At 36.5% G+C, this 25008-nt stretch overlaps 1 protein-coding gene across 1 annotated transcript; it reads left to right on the top strand.

The window, feature by feature from the left end:
* Positions 1-9715: 9715 nt before the first annotated feature.
* On the top strand, positions 9716-11255 carry LOC119527583 (nucleolysin TIAR-like). Its single transcript, XM_037827793.1, has 2 exons — positions 9716-10199; positions 10241-11255. The coding sequence occupies exons 1-2, from the start codon at positions 9807-9809 to the stop codon at positions 11000-11002; spliced, it is 1155 nt and encodes a 384-aa protein (XP_037683721.1). The 5' UTR covers positions 9716-9806; the 3' UTR covers positions 11003-11255.
* Positions 11256-25008: the final 13753 nt, after the last annotated feature.

The raw sequence follows: 25008 nt of genomic DNA, 5'->3' as shown, positions 1-25008 counted from the left end.
TTCACAGATTCTTTAAAGATTGTTTCTTTGTCTTTCAGTGTATTGCTTGTAATGTGCCTGGGTCCGGATATTTTTGTATTTATTCTACTTGGAGTTTATTGAGATTCTTGGATGTATGAATTAATGTTTGTCATGAAAACTATGATGTTTTCAGGCAACATGAATTTAAATGTTTTTGATTCCTTTCTCAGTCTTCTTTCCTTCTGGTTCTCTCATTAGGCACATGTTTCTGCTCTTGATTCCCCCCCCCCCACACACACACACACACTTCTGTGAGACTCTGTTCATTTTTCTCCCTTATATCTTCCCTGTTCTTCAGATTACTTAGTCTCTATTAAAATATTTTCATTTCACTATTTCTTCTGATGCCTCAAATCTATTGTTGCACCCCTCTCTTTATTACTTTTTGGTCATTATACTTTTCAAAAGCAGAATATATAATTTGTTTTCTTTCTAAAATAACTTCTCTATCTTTTTTGATATTTTCTATTAAATAAGGCATTATAATCACATCTTCCTTTAATCCTTTAATCATCATTTCCTTTAGTTCTTAAATATATTTATGATAGTACATTTGAAGTCTTTATATGATAAGTCAGTTTTATAGACCTTCTCAAACATAATTTCAACTCACACTTTTTTGTGTGTGTGTTTATGGGTCACATTTTCCTGATTCATTTCAAGCCTCAAAATGTTTTATTGCATGTTTCAAATTTTAGGTAACATATTCTAGCACTTATGGATACTTACTCCCCTCCAGGGCTTGCTTTTCTTTCTTTCTTCTTTTTATGATTTGTGATTTAGCTATACTGGTTCAGTAAATTTTTCTTGTAATGTGAAGCTTCTAATGTTCCTTTCAAACTGTTTTTTTTTTCCTTTTTTTATCTTTAAGCCTGATTTCCTAGGAGTTTCCTCTGAGTCATCACCGTTGGATGGTAAGCCATTGATTTGTCAGAGAACCATATCAGCCCTGAGAACCATAAGGTTTTCAGCTTTTACCACTGGAGCTGTATGTGGCTTGGAATCCACATTTTTACTTGGCATAATGTCTTAGTTTCCCAGGGCCAATATGATAAATATCAAAAATTCATTGTCTTAAAAAACAGAAATTTATGGACTCACAGTTTTGAATGCTAGAAATCAAAAATCAAAGCATCACTAGGCCATACTTTCTCCCAGAATCTATAGCATTCTACTTATGGCTCAGTCTCTGCCTCTATGTCACTGTTGCCTATTTCTGCTTCCTCCTCTGTTTTCCTCTTCTGTGTCCAATTTCCCTTGCATATAAGGATGTCAGCCATAGTGGAATAAGACCCACACACTTTGAGTTTGGTCACACATGAACTAATAATATCTTGAAAGGAAATATTTGCAAATGGATTCACACCCAGAGAACTAGGAGTCACTACTTGCACATGTCTTCTCAGGGACATGATGCAATCCTCAACAGACTGGTAGCTCAGAAAATAATTCTCTGGTTGCTCCTCAGTAATATTACCTTGTGCATGACCATGGTCTTCATGACTATCTGGGCAGTAGCGGTAAATTGGATTTTATTTCTCTATCTTTTGTCTTGACCACCTAGTTAAGCATCTGGCGAATCTTCTTTTAATGATCTCACAATCTTCTTTTTGTGTTAGTTTCCACTAATTTCTAACTGAATTCTCCTTTGTTTTTGAAAAGGCCCTGTTTGAGTTTACTAAAGCTACTGAAATGCAATGTACCAGAAATGGACTGGCTTTTACAATGGGGATTTATTAGCTTACAAGTTACAATTCTAAGGCTATGAATATGTCCAAATTAATGCATCAACAGGAAGATACCTTCTCTGGAAAAATGCTGCTGGTATCTGGGACACCTTTGTCACATGGAAAGACACATGGCTGGTGTCTGCTGGTCCTTCTCTCCTGAATTTCATTGCTTTCAACTTCTGGCTTCAATGGATTCATCTCTTAGCTCCTCCAGGGACTTTTTGCTCTCTAAACTTCTCTGTGTGTTTCTCTCTGAACTCTCTAGGCTTTTTCTTTGTCCTTTATGTTCCCATAAAGGAATCCAGTAAAAGGATTAAGGACCACCTTGAATGGGCTGTGTCATATCTCAATTGAAATAACCTAACCTAAGGGACCCATCCACTATAGGTCTGCACCCAGAGGAATGGATTGAAAGAATATGACCTTTCCTGGGATGCAAAATATCAGCAAACCACCACAGATCCTTTGCCATAAAATGCTCCAGTCTGATCAAAATAAAAGTTTTGCTCTTTGGTAATGTGAGGGAAGGTATGACCATTCTTCAAGGTTTTCTCTTTCCCTTGGCAGAACCTCTGAGCATGAGCTGTGGGTGGATGGAGACCTCAATTCATTCTGTGTGTGTGTATGTGTGGGTTTTGTGCAACATATCATGTTCTGTAATTCATGTAAGGAATAAGCCTGAGACACCCCCAAAAGACAATGTTTTCTAGGACCACCATGTATGGATGCACAAGTTTTGAGCTATGCAACTTAACTCCAACATGGGCTGCAGAGTAAAAGAAGATGCATCATAATTTTGGGCCTCAGGTTTAGGTCTGTGAAGTATGAATTCCTGATAAACTTTGTATCAGGATATTTATTACAGCTGAGATATACTATTTATGCTTAAAATATTATACTGACTTGTTTTTATTCTTATTTGATAAATCCACCACCTCTTTATCTTATCTCTAATTTTATACTTTAATTTTCTTTTTCTAACTTAGCCCATAGGGGTTGGACCTTGTTTATTCATTAAATTTCAACTCTACTAAAACGAGTTGTATTCAGTTTGGCTCCATTCTACATCATGGAAAAAAGAAAATGATACATTGTGTCTTTGTTTACAGTATCTCGAATTGCATAATGGGGTAACTGCTTTATGATATACAATGAGGTTTTTGTTAGCATTTGAGTGATACATGTTTCATGATGAAAGGACTTAAACTAATTAGAAAATGATACCACAATCATTAAATCAAATGATCATGAAATTGTCAGACAAATAATTCAATATTGATTTCTCCTTTTCTCCAAAAGTAAACTGAGTCAAAAAATATGTATTGTTACATACATTTGACATGTCTAGGGGAGTTTTATGTATCACCAGGAGGAAGATAGAAATATTCATCAATCACCTAGGATAAAAAACAAAATAAAACAAAACAAATACTTCAGAACCAAGGCTGTAAAGGTAGTAATTTAGAAGTAAGAAATTGTATTAATGTTTTGTGTTGTTTATGCTTTTGCAAGACATTTTCTCAGAGTTACAGCTACTTGTTAATGCCTAGGCTGTAATTAACTAAGGGATTTTTACTGTGGGAACTTGTGCCCAAAAGCAGTTGATGCTTATGGGAAGGGAGAAATACTGTAATCTAATTGACTTCATCAGTATACTCTCAAATCTCTTCACTTCAGTGTGACAATACATCACCTTTCTCCCTCATTCTGAGCCATGGAATGGCAGTTTGGAATTTCTTCAATCTTGTAGACCATATTAGAAAGAGAGCAAGAGTAATTTTTGATATGTTATTCATATGTATTCCTTATTATGTTTATTTTTTAAACTACAGAAATCTAATATTTGAACAAGGGGTCTATATGACAGCTTTATGAACATGAGAGGATTTATTTGGAGGTCATCTAAAGAGCAGATTAAATTTAAGATTTTTTTAACAATGCCAAATCAACACTAGGAAAAAACCCTAAGCACTGGAGGCATTTTAACCCAATTATCTGTATGAATATATGCAATATATTTTTGGTCATAGTTGCTGTTGTATTTGACATTTCTATTCTTCAATGTCACTTTCCATTAATGGACTGCTTCTGCTACTGCCTTGATGACTTCTCCGTAGTCATTTTACTTCATTAACTGATTATTTTCTAATTGTTGTTTTATGCCACCATTTGATTCATCAGCTTTTAATGTTCCACTTAATTGACTTTCTCTAAATGATGTGACAGAAAGTCTGGCTGAATTTACTATTTAGCTTCTGAATTCCAATATAGTGAGGGCTTATTTTGGTGGTTCCATTTTCTAGAAAACAAAACTAAGAAAATATTTATACATTCTAATCAAACATATTTCATTAAAGTGTTCTTATCCCTTGCCTTTTTTGCCTTTTTCAATTTCTCTTCAAAGGCAATAGCTTTAGACATCCCTAAGTGTACAATACATTCTATTGTTTCTTTAAAGTTGATATGATATCATTTTTCATTTTTAGTCTATAATATTTCACTTGACAGCATTTTAAATCATAACTCAGATCATATATAATGCAATTTATTACAAATGTTAAAACATAAACATGTGAATCAAAAACATTGGTGATTCAAGCGTGTTTGGGGGACCTTATCAGTAGAATTTGGGTTAACAAAAGTAATTTTAGTAAGGAAAATTAGAAAAATACTTATGAAAAATTCTAGAATCACATTTAATATTTTTCACATTTAATATTTTCTTTAAGCAGATATCACTGATCATAAATCTGGGGCACAGAAAGTTCAACATGAACAATTTTATGCAGCAGATAAGTGAAAAAATTGAGATTCAAATAAAGGTGTGTCTAACACAAAGGTCTGGGTTCTTTTTATATTTGTCTGTAATGAATCATGTGGAGCCAGAAGTTGAGTAGATTATATGGTGTTGAGTAAAGAGAAAAGACAATAGCTCTTTTGTCCATCATGGTCACTTCTGATATCCTCACTGAGATATCCTCAGAGATCCCAAGTTTTCTGATTCTTTCTAAGCATGAGGTACAGGAACCTCAGCCAAGGTTGTAAACCCTGTGCATAAAGTACAAACTCAAAGACATAGTCTGTACAACTCTGTTCTGGGTTCTCACCACCTCCTTGGAATGTTGCTCAACTCCCCATCTTCACATGAACTACTAAACTTTCTCCCCTTTCAAAAGTATGGGAAATTTTCTATTTCTTATTTCTTGATCTTGAAAGATTTCTCTTCCTCTTCTCCCATTTGAGAACAGTCCTACAATTAGCATAAGCTGCTAAATGCCAGAGGCAAAGAATCAGAACAGAGGATTGCTGAAAAAACTGACTCAGTTTGAGCTGAAGAGAGGAAAATATTATGCATAATTTGAATTATCCAATAAACAATTTTTCCACTTAAGAAAACAACTAATCACCATGTAGTTTTATAAAAATTACAGTGGTTCATTATATGGTAAGTACAAAAAGTTTAAAGTCAATTTTATCAAGGAGGAAGTGCTCATGACATTTGCAAGATTTTAAAATGTGTAGGAATATACTGAACTAACAAAATGATAGACTAAGGCTGTGCACTAGGCAACAGTCTATCAACACATAGGAAACCAAACCCGTGGCACATTTCAAAGCCACCTGTTACTTATTCCAAAGGAAGTGATCTGAAGATGAGCAGTGAGATGTTGGGTTCATGCATAGATAATCATGAAATGATCATGGATGATCTTCTATATACAGATTTTCAGACTTCTCATATGGGCATTAAGAAGTTTCCAACTGGTTCAAGCAGGGAAATAACATAGTTGGAAAATATAGGACAAAAAATTTGTGGGACACAAGGGAGGGAAATACTTAAACAGTTTCAGCAAAGGCTGAACCAGGCTAGAGCTAAGAATATTATTGATCTTACCTCTTCTGTAATTCTATTTTTCAAAGAGGAATCACACAGATCAACCAGGGTATTAACAGGGTAAGTGCTCAATAACTCTAAACTCTATGGGACATATGTGTAGCTCATTGAATTGGGTTTGTAATTGTTGTATTTTGCAGTTTCCTTAACTTTTTATTATTTTCCTGGACATAATGATGGTTTAATAAATGAAAAAAAAATGGAATATTTTTTAGAACTTCATTTCCTTAATCCTATTTTGAGTAGAAGAGATTGAAGGCCTTCATCAAAAGTTCACTGGCTAGTGAGGGGTAAATGATAGTAATGCCCTTTAAATATAGGGGTTTCCTTCTGTAAGGACACACATCAGTTGGGCAGACCAGTTGGGCAGGAAAGGGTTATAAGTGCTATTGTAGCTAGCAAGATGTTTCCCTCATCATCTAAACTATTAAGTAATTATAAATCTTAGTCACCCAATACACTTGAGTCAAGACAAGGGATTCCAAGAATTTAACAAACTAAGAAATATTAACAACTTAACATCAAATATTATTTTAGTATCTAAGGTAATTGGCCCAGAAATTATAATTAAATTTTAAATTTATTAGCTAAAATTTGGATTCATATAGGAAAATTTAGCCTCAAGAATTGTTGATGTAAAGGTGAAGGAGTTTTTGCAAAAACCCTTTTATTTAGATTTTTGGAATGGCTATATTATATAATGACAATGTATTATTATCTTCTTTCTCTTCTCAAAATTTTGAGAATAAACTGAAGCAGGAAGCAAATCCAAAGGATATGAAAGATTTCTAAAGTAATCTAGTGAAAATAGTAACATTGATTTCCCAGCAAAAGTATAAAATTAAGTTTTAAAGAAGAATGTGGTTTCTGGCTTTGCTCAACATTCAATTGGTCTGTCTCTGACAACAGCACCCATATAGTTTGACAAATACTGCTATAGTTTCAATTTATGGTTACATTCAGTGCAGAATAGTTTTTATAAAGCCCCTGGCATTAATCAGGGTTCTCTAGGGAAACAGAACCAACAGGAGATATCCGTAAATATTATGAGATTTTATAAAGGTGTCTCATGAAACTGTGGGGATCCATGAGCCCAAATTCTGGAGAGCAGGCTGTAAGCTAGCACTCTGATGAAAGTCTTTTCGTGAATTCCCCAGGAGAGGCTGGGTAGCTGAAGTAGAGACAAGATTTCTCTATTCTGTCCCTTGAAGCTGTCGCCTCTCCCTAAAAAGCCTTCCACCAATTAGATTATATGTCTCTCACTGTGGGAGACATTCCCCTTAGCCAACTGCAGATGTAATTGACCACAGATGCAATCAACATACTGATGATTTAAGTCCACAGAATGTCCTTACAGCATGAGATAGGCTAGTGCTTGCTTAACCAGACAGCTGAGCACCATATCTGGCCAAGTTGACACATAACCTAATCACCACAGTCCAATCCTTGTCAACTTTGCGGCAATAAACATCACTTTAAACCATACATAGACTCTAAATAGAAACAATAACAGACATATTTTTTCACCTAGTACTCTGTGTACAACCAGAAATGCACTAAATCTCTCCAGAAAAAGGTACATGTCCTTGAGTAATAATCACTCTTAAACTTGTTATCCTATGACTTAAATACTATAATATAAAAAATACAACTTATGTCATATCATAAGGGGATATGAGAGAGAAGAAAACAAAGATATATGCTTTCTGTACAAATACAAGCACACTAATAACAAAATAAAGAAGAAATAGTCATACCAATACAGTCCTTGTTTCTATAACTGGACATGTGGTCCTAGTTCATTTTTATCACTACCTTCATCCATTACCCATTCCATTTTTTTCTTCTCCCCAGCAAGTACCTCAACTTGTCATGGTTCCTTGCCTGGTGGTGACCCAAACCTTCATTCCTGAAGTTTCTGGACCATTGGTAGTCATGTCTGGATTGGGTTGTTACAGTTTTCCATTGAATTTAATCACAGGGAATGAAATTATTAAGAGAAGCCCCAGGGGATCTTCTGTATTCCACAAAAAATATTCTTTACCTCTATTGTGTAGTTGCAGTCCTACTTCCTCTAGATAGATCAATTGCTCCAGCCAGTACAGTAATCTCCTTCCTTGCCTGTTGATTCAGAGGCATGAGAAGCCCAAAATGGTCAGGAAGCAGTCATAACTTTCAGTTCAATGGAATCATTATTGTGTCTCCTGGTGGGAGCACACTTCCTTTTGAAACCAAGATCTGTAAACCAGAAGAGCTTAAGGATGCAGGGAGAGGAAGCAAAACAAAACAAAACAAAAAAATCTTTAAGGGATCATTAGGAGTGATTGTAAGTGGTGGCACTCCAATTTTCACCCCTTGATTCCTGGACCTAAGAATCCTGGCTATGGGAGTAACAGCACCATAGAGCGGATGCTGATTCAGAGCATGCAGAGCCTCCTGGAGAACACTGTCTCAGCCATGCAAAGTATTGACAACTAGTTGGCACTATGATTAAGTCTTCAAAAAGCCATTCCACTGTTCTAACATCTCAGCTGCCTATGTATGATGAGGAACATGGTAAGACCATGGAATTTCATGAGTATGTGCCCATTCACACACTTTGTTTGCTATGAAGTGGGTTCCTTGATCAGAAGAAAGGCTGTGTGTAATACAATCTTGGTGGATATGGCATTCCATAAGTTAATGGATGGTGGTTTTGGCAGAAGCATTATGTGCTGGGAAGGCAAACCCATATATGGAGTATGTTTCTATTCCAGTTAGAACAAAGCACTGACCCATCCATGATGGAAGTTTCAAATGTATTCAACCTACCACCAGGTAGCAGGCTGATCACCTTGGGGAATGGTGCCATATCAGGGACTGAGGTTGGGTCTCTGCAGCTGGCAGACTGGTCACTCATTAGAGGCTGCAGCCAGGTTGGCCTTGGTGATTGAAAATTCATGTTGCTGAACATGTATAACCTTCATCTTTACCATCATGACCACTTTGTTCATGAGCCCATTGGGCAAAAATAGGAGTGGTGAGGGAAAGAGACTGGTTTCCACATACAGGTCTTCATATCCAATTGATTATTAAAATCTTCCTCTGCTGAAATCACCCTCTGGTGAGTATTCACATGGGACACAAATATCTTCATGTTTTTTGCCCACTCACAAAGGTCTATTCACATACCTCTTTTTCAGACCTCTTTGCACCAATTTTCCAACCATCTTCTCTGACCATCCAACCAAACCATTAATGACAGCTCATGATTCAGTATATAAATGCACCTCCAGTCAGATCTCCTTCCAAACAAAATGAACAACCAGATGCGCTGCTTGAAGTTTCATCCACTGGGAGGAATTTCCCTCACTGCTGTCCTTTAGGGACATCCCAGAAAGGGACTTCAGAACTGCAACTGTCCACTTTTGCATGGTACCTACATATCATGCAGAACCATCTGTAAACCATGCCTGAGTATTCTCTTCCTCAGTCAGTGGGCTGGAAGGAACTCCACAAGAGATCATAGCTCTAGGCTGGAAAAGAGAAGGTGTTGTGGCAGGATTGGGATCCATGGGCATTTGGACTACTTCTTCACGTAACTTGTGCCTTCAGGACTTGCTTGAGCCCCATCTGTTATATACCATTTCCTTTTATTGATGGAGTGCTGCTGCGCATGCCCAACTTTATGGTTTGGTGGGTCAGACAACACCCAGCTCATGATAGGCAGCTCAGGTCTCATGGTGACTTGGTGGCCCATGGTTAAGTGTTCAGTTTCTACTAAGGCCCAGTAGCAAGACAAAGGTGTTTCTCAAGAGAAGAGTAATTATCTGCAGAGGATGGTAAAGCTCTGCTCCAAAATCCTAAGGGTCTGCATTGTGATTCATCATTCAGGCCTGCAAAATGCTCCAGAGAGCATCGTTATTTGCCACTGACACTTCAAGTACCATCAGAACTGCTGGATCTTATGGTGCAAGTGGCAGAGCAGCTTGAACAGCAGCTTGGACCTGTCACAGAGCCTCCTCTTGTTCCAGTCTCCACTCAAAACTAGAAGCTTTTGTTCGGTGCCTTTTCCTCTGTCCCCAGCCGGTGCCCGGAGTCCCCCTCCCCTTCCTCCCCACCCCCTCCCTTCCCCAGCCCTTCCCTCCCCCTTGTCCAGGGATCTTTCCGTCGCACCCACCATGATGGAAGACGACGGACAGCCCCGGACTCTATACGTAGGTAACCTCTCCAGAAATGTAACCGAAGTCCTTATACTTCAATTATTCAGTCAAACTGGACCCTGTAAAAGCTGTAAAATGATAACCGAGCGTACAAGCAATGACCCATATTGCTTTGTGGAATTTTATGGACACAGAGATGCAGCTGCTGCATTAGCTGCTATGAATGGGAGAAAAATTTTGGGAAAGGAGGTCAAAGTAAACTGGGCAACAACACCAAGTAGCCAGAAAAAAGATACTTCCAATCACTTCCATGTGTTTTTTGGGGATTTGAGTCCAGAAATTACAACAGAAGATATCAAATCAGCATTTGCCCCCTTTGGTAAAATATCCTGCCCAAACTCCAAAATGATGGTAGAGAATTGACCAAGAAAAATAAAGAAATCTGTTTACAGGCCATGGATGCCCAGGTAGTCAAAGACATGGCAACTGGAAAATCCAAAGGCTATGGTTTTGTATCTTTTTATAACAAACTGGATGCAGAAAATGCAATTGTGCATATGGGAGGTCAGTGGTTGGGTGGTCGTCAGATCCGAACCAATTGGGCCACATGTAAACCACCTGCACCTAAAAGTACACAAGAAAACAACACTAAGCAGTTGAGATTTGAAGATGTAGTAAACCAGTCAAGTCCAAAAAATTGTACTGTATACTGTGGAGGAATTGCTTCTGGGTTAACAGATCAGTTTATGAGACAGATGTTTTCACCATTTGGACAAATTATGGAAATAAGAGTTTTTCCAGAGAAGGGCTATTCGTTTGTCAGGTTTTCAACCCATGAAAGTGCAGTCCATGCCATTGTTTCAGTGAACGACACTACAATTGAAGGACATGTTGTTAAATGCTATTGGGGTAAAGAATCTCCTGATATGACTAAAAACTTCCAACAGGTTGACTATAGTCAGTGGGGCCAATGGAGCCAAGTTTATGGAAACCTACAGCAGTACAGACAGTATATGGCAAATGGGTGGCAAGTACTGCCTTATGGGGTGTATGGGCAACCATGGAATCAACAAGGATTTGGAGTAGATCTATCACCTTCTGCTGCTTGGATGGGTGGATTTGGTGCTCACCCTCCCCAAGGACAAGCCCCTCCCCCTGTAATACCTCCTCCTAACCAAGCTGGATATGGTATGGCAAGTTACCAAACACAGTGAGCTGGGACTCTAAACAAAATTGTAATTCATGATAGGCTTCGGTTTTCCTATGACACTCTGAAGACATGAAAGTAGACATCAGAAAATGAAAATATTTATTTTAAAAATTGAAATGTTTGGAACCTTTAGCACAGCTTTACTTTGGTGAAGGACACATGTCTTCTAGTTCTGCCTTTTTAAGTTTTTGTTCATGATGGATATGAACATGATTTTTCTTTGTGTACAAAAACTAAAATAAAGTCAATAAAGACAATTCTGACTGCAAATTTTGATATAATAGGAGAAATGAGTAATACATTTTGATTATTAGATACAATTCCATTTTTATCTTGCTGATCAGTATTTTATCTCCCCGTGTTTTTAAAAGAGCAAAAATGGGAGGATCCTGAAAAACTGGGAATCACATATAAGTTCATCATGAATCTTGATACTCCCCTCCCCCACCCCAAGGTGGACCACATTTGAAGTCAGCAGGAAAAAGTATGATGTTCAGAAGAAATGCGTGACTTTGGAGTCACTTTGGAGGAAATATTTGCATTCTGTTTGCCTAAAGAAACTGAAGCCAGACTGACAAAGAAATTTTGCAACCTAAATAAGGAACAGCATTTTCTGAGTTACTTGAGCAAGTGTTGGTGGTCCACATTAAGACATTTTTAAAACTTCATGAAGTGTTGATTATTAAAACTAGTAAATTACATTTCATTTTGGGGGGAAATTCCAAGTATGGTGTTTGTATTAAAGTTAGACAGTCATACTTATGCTTTTACATGAAAATTGAATGGTATACATTGTAAATATTGAAGAACTACAGTGTTTAAAAAGCATGCTTCAACATAGAAGTAGCATCATTGTAATTATTTGGGGTAACACTTAACATACTCCACTGTACTGAATGCAGTGGATCGATAAGAACGTTGTCGAGAGTGATATTTCCAAGGTTGGCTACTATGTAAAATTAAAATTATACAAGTTGCTATACAGAAAAAGCCTTAATTTTAATTTCATACAAATCTGTGATACATTAGTATATTTTAAAATGTCATTGGAATTTTTTTTTTGCCTTTATTTGTTATATAAATACCTTGACTGAAAACCTTGTAAACCTATTTCAGGGTTCGTATAAGCTGTATAGTATAAGGGTTTTTAAACAATCTTGGGATGTTTTTTAAAATTAGCTATATTTTGCCCAAGAATTTTTTTTAACGAGATTGCTAAAACATCTTATTTAGACAGTTCAGTGTACCAATTTATAATTGTATATTCAGTTTAAACAGTACACAGAGTTGTGACTTTTATTTTTAACTAGTGTTTTTGTTTTTTTTTTTCTTTTTGGGACTGTGCATGGAATGATATGCCTGAACAGAGGCTGAGTTGTTTGTGTGCAGTTAGTAAATGAATTGATGGGGGAGATGTATAAGATTGAGGATTGCTTCTGAAATACCTTTCAGACTATGTCTATAAAAACTTCCTCAAATGTAAAATAGATAAAATCTTATGTATATGAATTGTAACAGCTAGTGGGTGCAAATGTTTCAGCAGTGTATCTGAAATGTTGTTTTGAAAGCTGGGCACCAAAACGAGAAAAACCCTTTAGAGATAAGTAGTAAGACGGCAACTTTTACCCCAAATTAACAGTTTTTTAAACTTTGAAGACTTACAATTAGCTTTAAAGTAATGATGATTTTATAAATGGGTGACCACACACACACACACAAAAACAAAACAAAACAAAACAAAAAAAACCCCAAAAAACTAGAAGCTTTCCTTTCCACTTGGTAAATGGCCTGGATTAGCACACTCGAATGAGGAATATGTTGTCTCCAAAATCCAAAGAAGTCAACTAGGCATTGTGCTTCTTTTTTGGTCATAGGAAGGGCCAGATCCAACAGCTCATCCTTCAGCTAAGAATGAAGGATGAGCCTTCATTCTGCATGCCTCACACCACTGGACACCTAGAAATTTCAGTGAGGTGGAAGATCCCTGTATTTTTGTTGGATTTATCTCCCATCCTCTGGCACACAAATGCCTTACCTCTAAGTCTAGAGTAGTTGTTACTTCTTGCTCACTTTGACTAATCAGCATGTTATGAATATAATGGACCAGTGTGAGGTCTTGTGGGAGGGAGAAATGATCAAGATTCCTGTGGACAAGATCATGACATAAGTTTGGAGAGTTGATATATTCCTGAGGTAAGACAGTGAAGGTTTACTGCCGGCCATGCCAGCTGGAAGCAAACAGTTTCTGGTGGTCCTTATCAACAGCTATTGAGAATAAAGCATTTGCCAGATCAATAGCCACATAACAGTTGCCAGATGATGTGTTGATTTGCTCACATAATGATACCATGTCTGGAACAGTAGCTGCAATTGGAGTCAGCACCTGGTTAAGTTTATGAAAATCCACTGTCATCCTCCAAGACCCATCTGGACACCTAGGAGAGTTGAATGGAGATGTAAGTGGGAATCACCACCCCTGCATCCTTCAAGTGCTTAAGAGTGACACTAATCTTTGCAATTGCTCCAGGAATCTGGTATTGCTTGATTTGCTATTTTGCTAGACAGGGGCAGTTCTAGTGGTTTCTACCTGGCCTTTCCTACCGTAATAGCTCTCATTCCACAAGTCAGGGAACCAACATGGGGATTCTGCCCATTTCTGAATCTGGATTCAGTGTTGTAGTCTGAAGGGTTAGAAATGATATTAAGAGTTTGTTTGGGTGATTGGCTGAAACATGACAATATCTATTTCAATTATGCATTGTGGAACTGGGGAAATAACCAAAGATTGGGTCCAAGGACCCACTGGACCCACTGTGAAATGGACCTAATCTAAAACTCCATCAATTTCCTGACTTCCATAAGCCCCTACTCTGACTAGTGGACCAGAGTGACATTTTGGTCCTCCAGGAATTAATGTCACTTCTGAGTCTATCTAATAATCCTCAAAATATCTGATCATTTCCTTTTACCCAAAGCACAGTTACTCTGGTCAAAGGCCACAGGCCTTTTTGGGGAAGTCTAGGAGGAAGATTATTGGTATAAATGTTTGACAGTGTAACATGGTCCTTCCCCAAGGGGACCTGACCTGGCCTTCCCTTCATTCAAGTAGCTCTAGTTCTGTAAACTGTCTCAAGTCTGGGAAATGATTAAGGGCCGTAATCTGTTTTGTAATTCAAATTAGACTTTTGCTCACTTGACCTAGACATCTGCTTATAGAGATCAAACAGGAATTTTCTAGACTTCTCATCCATTTTACTTCTAGGTATCCCATGCTCTACTAACAACTGTCATAGGTCTCTGTGAGTCAGATTATTTTGACTGCTGTCTTGAGTCTGCTGTTCATTATGGTAACTGTGCCCACCTGGTCTTCAACAATTTAGTCCTGCCATGTGCCTTCTGCCAACTCAGGATCTGACCACCCCCATTGTGTCTAAGGATTCCAGATCAGTGACAGCAGTTCCCAAAGTAATATCTGACCTACAGAGGAGGGTGACTACAAAGCTCTTCAGTGATGATGTAGCTTGTCTCACAAATTTATTTCTCACAATCCTGGTAAAAGGTGTGCCCTCTGGACATTCCTGGGGTGAGTGAGCAGGTCTTCCATGATAAATCCACTTTAACCTTCCAATCTCTCTAAGTCTTTGGATCCTCTCTTCAACATTACACCATGACAGTTCTGGTATTTCAACCACAGATAATGTGGGCCACCATTTGATCCATGTTTCAGCCAATCAGACAATGAAACTGTTAACACCCTTTCTTACCTCTTGATCTACAGCACTGAATCCAGAAACTCTGCTTAGTGGGCTCATATCAGTAAAATTAGCCTGATCCATCTTTATATTCCCTCCACCATTATCCTACACCCTTAATATCCATTCCCATACATATTCCTCTAATTTATGTCTGTATAAATTGGAAAACTCATGCAGTTCTTTTGGAGTATAGCATACTTCGTAATGGTCACACTTTGTGCCTCACCTTTTGGGCCTGTTGGGAGTTCAGTCTAGTTATAGGCCTAGAAGGAAAGAGGGATAGTGGGGGTGGGTCATGAAAAAGAATTGTCTTTCAAGAAAATTATCTCAGGGAATTCCCTTGCAGTTTCCTCTGGTGAAACAGGATTAATCTCTTCAGAAACAGGAGTGAGGACTGCTTCCTCAGGGCAGACCATTACAGTTTTATCTTGCAGAGACTCAACAGAATCTAGGGTTTCAATGTCCCCACTGCCATCACTATCAACCCATATACCCTAATCCCAATTTTCAGGGTCCCATTCCTTTCCAATCAATGTCCTCACTTTAATAGCAGATGCCCTGTAAGGTTGAGAGTTTAGTTTACATTGCAAATCTACTACTTGCACAATAAAACTCTGGGTCTATTGTTCAGAGTTATCAAGTCTGCAGCCACAGTAAGTAAGATTTTCTTTCAGGACACCCATAGAAATCTTTACACCTTTAATATTGCATTTAAGTAGCAAATTTGATGCCTTCAGCTCATCCCTTTCTTTTTTAACCATATCCAGTGTATCTAGGAACAATAAGCCAACACCGTTATACCTTTTAACTCCATGAAACTCTATTAAGGTGTCAAAAACAGTCACCAAGAGCCTGGTCTCATAGACATGTATGATTAGCAGAATCAAATGGTGATATTTTGCACATCTCTATTGTCAACTAACACCATAGACTGTCAGTGCCAACTTGATTATTGTAAATAGAGTCATTATTGCCTTTGAATCTAATCAGAGTAGAAAGCCAATTGCAAAAACCCATTTTTAACATTCTGTTCCTCAATAACCACTCCCAGTACCAAGGTGTATTATCAGGGCTCTCCAGGGAAACAGAACCAACAGGAGATATCTGTAAACAGTATTAGATTTTATAAAGGTGTCTCATGCAACTGTTGGGATACACGAGTCCAAATTCTGGAGGGCAGGCTATGAGCTGGCACTCCAATGAAGGTCTTTGATCAATTCCCCAGGTGAGGCTGGCTAGCCAAATTAGAGACAACATTTCTCTATCCTTCTGCTGAAGTTCTCACCTCGCCCTTAAAAGCCTTCCACAGATTAGATTAAATGTCTCTCATTGTGGAAGACACTCCCCTTGGCCAACTGCAGATGTAATTAGCAACAGGTACAATCAATGTGCTGATGTTTTAAGTCCATAAAATGTCCTCACAGCAACAGATAGGCCAGGGCTTGCTTGACTAGACAGCTGGGCACCATCACCTGGCCAAGTTGACACATGAACTTAGTCACCACACCTCTTTACAATTAATATAATGGAGGTTTTCAAAATTCCTTTCCACAGTAAGAAATCTTTCCTTATTTTCTTTCATTACTCCCACTGATGTTTCAACAGAGGTTTAAATTCATTTATTCTACTTAAGGATTTTCAAAAATGAAAGAGAGATAAGTAAAAATTTTGGAATCATATTTGAGCAATATTTCATTCTAATAGGTTAAAATATTTTAAATGGTTTTAATAACTATGAAGTTTGTTTTGCAATTTACCAAATTTGAGAAGGTTGATATTCATAAAATTTATGTTAGGATAATGTTAGACAATATCAGATATTTCTCAGATGTATAACTCAGTCCTTAACTGAAACCATGGAACCCAATAAACTGAAAAAGAAGCCATAAGAAAGCTGTGCAATATAGCACAGAGAAGACTATAATTTAGTTTTGTTTTCATCCTAATTTTTGGAAACAGGTGCTCAAGAATATTTTTATTTGTATGTTTTTCCTATGCCAAGTTGGTTATAGCCCTTAAGGTCTGAGACTTAAAGCAGTTAGAATACAAAGTAAAATGCTAAACTGTGAGTAAGGAACTGCTTTTGATTGAAATGATTATTATTTAGATGTTTCTCAGAGAAACATCTTAAAGTCTCTTAAAAATGGTTGACTATTGCTTAGTGAAATTGGTACTAGAAGAAAATGACTACAAAATCATATTGAACATTATTTTAGACAGCAGAATAAAGCCTCCTCCTCTCCATCAGTTTTGTCTAGAAATAAAGCAAAACTCATTGCCATCATTTAGGGCAGAAGGGAATAACAGCCTAGTCAGACAGATGGTTCAATGAGCTTCATAATGAAGGTCATTTTCCATTCTGAATTGTTTTGCAGGTTGACTCAACATGAAAACAAAACAATTATCACAGGAACCCAATACTCAGACAGTAAAATTTCCAATAAATAATTCCAAAACTTTTACAGGTCCTTCAGAATATCTTCTAGGTTCAGACCCTCCTATTCTGCCTACTACCATCACATCTTTCAAAGCATCAATTACCATATATTTGGATTAATATAATAGCTCTTCTCCTCAATCCCTGTCCCTCCATATACCAAAATATTTTTCAAATTACTCCTAGCCTAATTTTCATTAAACATTATACTGAAAACATCATTTTCTTATGTTCAGGAAAAAAAAAAATCTGTGTTTGGAATAAAAATGCAGTGCCTGATTTTTTTAAAATTCATTTTTATTGAGATATATTCACATACCATACAGTTATCCAAAGTGTACAATTGTTCACAGTACCATCGTATAGTCATACATTCATCACCCCAATCTGTTTTTTGAACATTTTTCTTGTACCAGAAAAAAATGAAAAAAAGTATAAAAATAAAAGCAAAAAAGGACACCCAAATCATTCCCCCTTCCACCCTACTTTTCATTAGTTTTTTGTTGCCATTTTTCTACTTGTCCATCCACACACTGTATAAAAGGACTGCAATCCACAAGGCTTTCACAATCACACTGTCTCCCCTTGTAAGCTGTATTGTTATACACTCGTCTTCAAGAGTCAAGGCTACTGGGTTGTAGTTTGATAGTTTCACGTATTTATTTCTAGCTATTTCACTGCACTAAAACCTAAGACGTGTTATCTATATAGTGCATAAGAGTGCCCACCAGAGTGACCTCTCAACTCCATTTGGAATCTCTCAATAACGGAAACTTTTTTCTTTTGATTTTGCATCCCTCTTTTGTCAAGAAGATGTTCTTGATCTCACGGTGTCTGGTCCAGATTCATCCCTGGGAGTCAAATCCCATGTTGCCAGGGAGATTTACACCCCTCATAGTCAGATCCCACTTAAGGGGGAAGGCAGTGAGTTCACCTGTCGAGGTGGCTCAGTTAGAGAGAGAGAGGGCCACATCTGAGCAACAGAGAGGTACTCAGGGGGAGATTCTTAGGCACAATTATAAGCAGGTTTAGCCTCTCCTTTGCAGTAATGAGCCTCATAAGGGCAAGTCCCATTATAGAAGGTTCATGTAGTACCTGATTTTTAAAACTTCCTTGTTCACATTCCATCCAAATTTCCTTTTTTTTCATCCAAAGTTAATCCAATCTTCATTTAGACCATATATAATGTTTGCTTTCACTGCCTTATTTGTATATATTTTATGCATTTTCATAATGTTTCCTAGCAAGGAATGTCCCTAGTTTTCAACTCCTATAAAATTGCATCCCACGTTCCATAGTGTTCCTGAAGACATCAGAAATCAACACTTCCTGCTACAAAGGAAGCAACTCTACTAAAAGGAGCTTTCACTTCTCTCATTTAAGGCCAATCATTCTACTTATGCTTTGGTTGCATCCTCTCATCTCAGCATTGAATTATCACATTTCCTTTTTGATATTCATCTCTTCCATAATTGATTCTTATTGTCTTATAAAAAAAAAAATTTCTTCTTCCATGTCACTTGGTCCAGACCCACATAGTCTTTCCTCTCAGCTCTTTGGCTTCAGCTATTTTAGGTACTAAATATTTCTGAAAATATCCACAGCCAGACTTATAAGTTCCACACCAGATATCAAATAGCTTATTTAATTAGTCACCACTTAGATGACTCATACATTTTCAAAAACAGATTCATTATTTAGCTCCCAAACCTGGCCCTTTCTTAGTGAATCAAGCCAGAAACCTAGAAGTCAAATATATTTTCTTGCCCTTACCTACCAAATAGAATGAATTATAAAATTTAGTCAATTTTATCTTCCAAATACCATTTAATTTTATCTTCCAAATACCATTTAAAGCCATATACTTCTTTTCTGTCTCCATCCTTCTGCCTCCCCTTATTCTCAATAAATTCTAACTTTTCTTATTAAATAATGTGTAGGCTACAGAACAATCATGCATAAAATACAGATTTCTCATATACCACCCTTTTATTATACCTGGCATTGGTGTGGAACACTTGTAATAATTGATGAAAGCCCATTTTTGTAATTGAACTATCCAACCTTCTTTTGTCTGCCACATTTCAAGGAGACCTGTCACCCATTACTGTCACCTGACTGAAAAAAAAAAGTCATGTTGATATGAAGGCACAATATGCAATAAGTCTTTCACTCAATTCAATGGTCCTATCCTTATATTTAATTCTGTAGGAGAATATGCCCTATAATTAATTATAATAGACTATCATATGGCATTTTCATTTTAAAACAATATCCATCTGAGAAATCACTCAGCCTTTGGAAATTTTAATGACTCTAATATTACATTAAGTGTCATTAATGTGTACCATTCATGCAGAAGTAAATTTATATTTGATGCTAAGAGAAGTACACTTCGAAGCATTTCTTTTCAATGAGACCATGTTATTTATTCTAAAATTTAACTGTATTGTTTATTGGATTAATCATTCCTGTCATGTCTGGTGTAAAAAGACAATGTAGGAATATACTAAAGAAATATTTTGCAGTCAACAGAAAAAGAAAAAGGATGTAATTTAACTCCTTTAGAAATAGCAGACAGTGAAGGCAATAGTATGTATGAAAATATTTCAACTTGCAGAATAAAATAACATTTAGTTTTTAAAATGTGTGAATAATTTTCCATCATGTATGAACTGATAATTTCTTATGCTCTATATTGTTGAAAGCTCCTACATCCAAACAATTTAATCACATTTTGATCTGAAATTTTAGTATATTCAAGACTTCTATAGTTATGACTCTAATTTATTGAAATTAAATTGGAAATGTTGGAGACCATTGCCATCTGAAAGGACTGAGATCCATGTGCTCAAAGGAGAACAAAGGAATACCCTTATAATTTCCAAACAATATACTTTAATAAAACCATGCTGACTAAACTAGACAAGCATTTATAAGTGCGTGCACATGTATGTATGTATTTAGCCTATTTCAGCCAAAGTTCTATCAACTTGCAGCCCTATCTTGAATTTGAGCTGTTTTTTAATGAAAAAAACTATATTATTTTGATGTGTTACAAACTGGCCCAACCAAACTGTCCATGCACACTTCTCAAATTTTTCTTTTGTATGAATATTTGAAATCAGCACTAATTTGAGTTAAATAAATCACATAGGTATTCTCAAAATGGCCTTGATTCCATGTAAAAAAACAATGACCATGAAACCTATTTTGTTTGCAAGCATAGTTCCTTCTCTGTCCTTTTACAGAAACTGTCTAGACCTTGAAAGAAATGTTCTTAAATCTAGACCTTGAAAGGCAATATGACATATTATAGAGGTGAGATTAGTTATACATAAAAATCAATTCTTATCTCCAGGGAAGTAAATCTCCCTGGCAATGTGGAATATGACTCCCAGGGAGGAATCTAGACCCAGCATTGTGGGATGGAGAACATCTTCTTGACCAAAAGGAGGATGCGAAAGGAAATGAAATAAGCTTCAGTGGCAGAGAGATTCCAAAAGGAGCCGAGAGGTCACTCTGGTGGGCACTCTTATGCACAATATAGACAACCCTTTTTAGGTTCTAATGAATTGGGTAGCTGGTTGTAGATACCTGAAACTATCAAACTACAACCCAGAACCCATGAATCTCGAAGACAATTGTATAAAAATGGAGCTTATGAGGGGTGACAATGGGATTGGGAAAGCCATAAGGACCACACTCCCTTTTGTCTAGTTTATGGATGGATGAGTAGAAAAAATAGGGGAAGGAAACAAACAAACAAACAGACAAAAGCACCCAGTGTTCTTTTTTACTTTAATTGCTCTTTTTCACTTTAATTATTATTCTTGTTATTTTTGTGTGTGTGGCAATGAAGGTGTCAGGGATTGATTTTGGTGATGTACAACTGTGTAATGGTACTGTGAACAATTGAATGTACGATTTGTTTTGTATGACTACGTGGTATGTGAATATATCTCAATAAAATGAATATAAAAAACAAAAAGAAAACAAACAAACAAAAAAAGGATTAATAAATAAGAGACAATGAAGGACACTATGTATTAAAGAAAGGAGCAATTTGCCAAGAAAAATAACAATCATTAATATTTATGCACTAACCATGGTGCCCCAAAATACATGAAGCAAACACTGGCAAAACTGAAGGGAAAAATAGAATTCTTTTCAATAACACTTGGATTCTTCAATATACTAATTTCATCAATATACAGAACATCTAAAAAGATGATCAACAAGGAAATAGAGAACTTGAATACTAGGATAAATAAACTAGATCTAACAGAAATATACAGAACATTGTACCCCAAAAGAGCAGGATATACATCCTTCTCATGTGCTCATGGATCATTCTCCATGATAGACCCATATTGGGTCACAAGGCTCAATAAATTTAAAAAGAATGAAATTATACAAAGCACTTTTAATATTATTTCAAAGTTGTTCATTTATCACAACAATCAATTTTTGAGCATTTTCATTAATCCAAAAAGGAAAACTCTGTAACTCTTAGCAGTCACCTCTCAATCCCTTTATCTTTCCCCAGCCTTACATAACCACTAATCTAATTCTATCTCTATAGATTCATTTATATTTACAATTTATGTAAATGAATCTGTATAAATGAAATCATACAATTAAAAAAAAAATCAATGGTAGGCTGCCAGAATTCTACAAATCAGCAGCTGTACTTGGGACTGTTCTAGAATCAAGTGTCAGGTATCATTTCGAAGCGTAAACAGTGAAGGACTTGCCATATACTTTAAATCTTTATCATACATTTGTGGTATGTATCTATAATATCACACACAATAAACATAGCTTAAGAAACTTCACAATTAAAAAAAATAATAATTCTAAGAACAATCTATTTAATAAAAACCAATTCAAAATGAATATCCATAAAAACTTCATTTATATGAATAAAACGTTTCTCACTAAACAAAGCCTATTATTTAGAAGTAAGGAAAACAGAAGTGTTCATGTAGTGTTTTTGGAGTGGGACCTCTTATATAAACAATAGCTGACAAAACCTGGAGTATATTTTCCCAATTAGAGCCACTAATACACAGATCAAATAGCACATACTTGACTGCTGTTTCCAGCTCTGGGAGACTAGACTAATTGAAAGCTAACCTCTTACCAAGAACAACAAGAAATATATAGCTATTTGAAGGCATCAGAGCACTAATAAGGCAATGAGGACTTGAAGTTCTCAGACTTTTAGAAAGGAAATAAATATAGAGACGAAACTTTAATGTTGAAGTCTATTTTCTCCTGAGACATTTTCCAGTTTTAAGTGGCAATCCAGAAGTTAAGAAACTGAGGGAGCTTTCAGCAGTCTCACTAGGCTGAGAGACCACACTTAGAGTTCAAAGTCCATCAAATACCAGAGACTTGGGCATATATGTGTGTGTGTGTATACATATATATATATACACACACACACGCATATATATATATATATATATATATATATATATGGTTTTCTGTGGAAAACCACAATGGCCAACTCCTTAGATGTAAGGCTGAAATGAAAACAGACAATACCTATAAAGATTCAAATTCACATATTCATTAGTTCAATCCCAGATTGTATTAGAGTGAACTGTCCCTCATGACTATCTGCCCAAAATAAGTACTCTCTGGAGCAAAATAAAGTCATTCAAAGCATCATGTGGTTTATAATTTTTTCAAATACATTACTCAATTAAAAAATTGTAGCAAAATGAACAAAATGAAATAGCCATAAATGAAGAAGAAAACTATAGACAGACACAAAAGGACTTAGACGTTTCTTTCAACAGTTACCTATCAAATTGTGATTAATAAATTCAAGGAAATAGATGATAAAATAAAATGATTTCATGAGAGAACAGGAATCCACTAGAAGAAGCAAATAGTACTCCTAAGCTCAAAAGTGTCATAATTGAAATATGGACCTATTAGGTAGTTTAACAACATATTTGATATATTTGAGCAAGTATACAGGCCTTTATAAAATATACACATTGAATTACAGAAAAAAAGAAGGACAAGTTTCTAATATATTATATATAATTAGAGTTCATTAAAACAAGAATAGAGATATTTGGATGTATGAAATATTTTAAGGGGCAAAGGCATCTTAAATCAAAAACACAGTAATCACATGTATTTAAGAATTTATAAGGAGGAAGAGCTCCCAGGGAAGGTGGTGGAGTAGGGAGTTCTAGGATTCACTCCTCTCTAAAACAGCTAATGGACAGAAGTAAGTGCCTGTAAAACAGTTTTAGGGCTCTGGAAGCCAGGGAAGCCCTGCAAAGCATCCAGGGAAAAATTGGAGGAAAAGGATGAGAAACCATGGTAAGTCTGGAAGAACTCACTCTACAGAGATTCCTGGTGTCCACAGCCCACCTGAGATGGGACACCTAAGGGTCTGGTATTGACTGGCTGCTATGGATGTGGAGGGATGTGGAAGTGCTCTTCCCCAAGAATGGGGGGTGGGGTGGTTTTGATTGGTGAATTTAAATTGCTGGGTCCTGGCTCTGAGCTGTTGATTCAACTGGCTCAGATAGGGACTACCAGGGTTACTGTTTCAACCCCACACCTGACAAGGCATAGGTGGTGGAGGTTTAAAGACATAGTGCCTGTCCAGGGCTGTGGGGAACAGTTTGTTGAAGGTCTTCATCTGCTGGGTAGTACAGAAAAGCACAGCTTCAGGGACTCTTCAAAAAACTTCGGTGCCTTTCTTGACCCTCTTTAGAACTTGCCTGCGCCCCTTTTTTGGGTCCCTGGCACTGTTTACACTGGGAAATACTGAATTTGGAAAATCTTCTTTAAGATGACACTCCTCACAGAATTTGTCCTCCAGGAAAAAGCAGCTGAAGTCAACAAAAAGGAGTGTAAAAAATCTAAAAAGGCAAAACACAACCAAATGGAACAGATAAAGATTCCCAGAGAAGGAACAGAGGAAAGAAGGTTTCTCCTGGGAGTGAAACAATTGCACAAATAGTGCAATATTAAAAAAAATATTGCATATCAGGATATGAATCATATGAAGAAGAGCTGAAAAAATCTGATCAGTTAAACATGAACTAACCTAAAGATCAAGAATAAATTGAACCATGTGTCAAAGAAGAGCTTTAACACAAAGCCAATCAATAATAAAACCCTAAGTTTGAGAGAGAAACTGACCTTCAGAGTAAACTCATCAAGATAATCAGATGCTAGACATCATAAAAAATTTGCAGGCATACTAAGAAACAGGAAGATACGGCAGTCAAAGGAACAAACTGAAACTTCATAGGAGACACAGAATTTGGAACAATTAATCAAAGATGTCGAAATACATCTCCTAAATCAATTCAAGGACATGAAGGAAAATATGGCTAAAGAGATAAAGGATTAAGAAGGCACCAGGTGAGCATAAAGAATAATTTGAAAGTATTAAAAGAAACTTAAGAAACTATGGGAATTAAAGGCACAGTAGAGAGTTTAAAAACACACTAGCGTCATACAAAATCACACTTAAACAGGCAAAAGAAAGGGTCAGTGAATTAGAAGACAGGACAATCAAATTCTTACTGACAACAGGTAGAAAAAAATGGGAAAAAAATTAGCAGGGTCTCAGAGATTTGAGTGACTGCACAAAGTATACAAACAAATGTGTCATGGGTGTCACAGAAAGAGAAGAGAAGGGAAAGGGGGCATAAAGTATATCTGAGGAAATAATGGCTGAAAATTTCCCAACTCTTACAAAGGACATAAATATATATGTCCAAGAAATGCAATGTACTCCAAACAATAGATCCTAAATGAGATATTCTGGGACAC

The sequence above is a fragment of the Choloepus didactylus genome, chromosome 1, assembly GCF_015220235.1.
Source record: "Choloepus didactylus isolate mChoDid1 chromosome 1, mChoDid1.pri, whole genome shotgun sequence".
Lineage (NCBI taxonomy): Eukaryota > Metazoa > Chordata > Mammalia > Pilosa > Megalonychidae > Choloepus > Choloepus didactylus.
Note: the sequence above shows the minus strand (reverse complement) of the source record. Positions and strands in the feature narration are given on the sequence as shown.

What these genes read in the sequence shown, in the direction of transcription:
- LOC119527583 (XM_037827793.1), top strand. Translation starts at nt 9,807, where the DNA reads ATGATGGAAGACGACGGACAGCCCCGGACTCTATACGTAGGTAACCTC. An exon ending in GCCCAAACTCCAAAATGATG is followed by an intron (nt 10,200 to 10,240) that starts GTAGAGAATTGA and finishes ATCTGTTTACAG; the next exon opens with GCCATGGATGCCCAGGTAGT.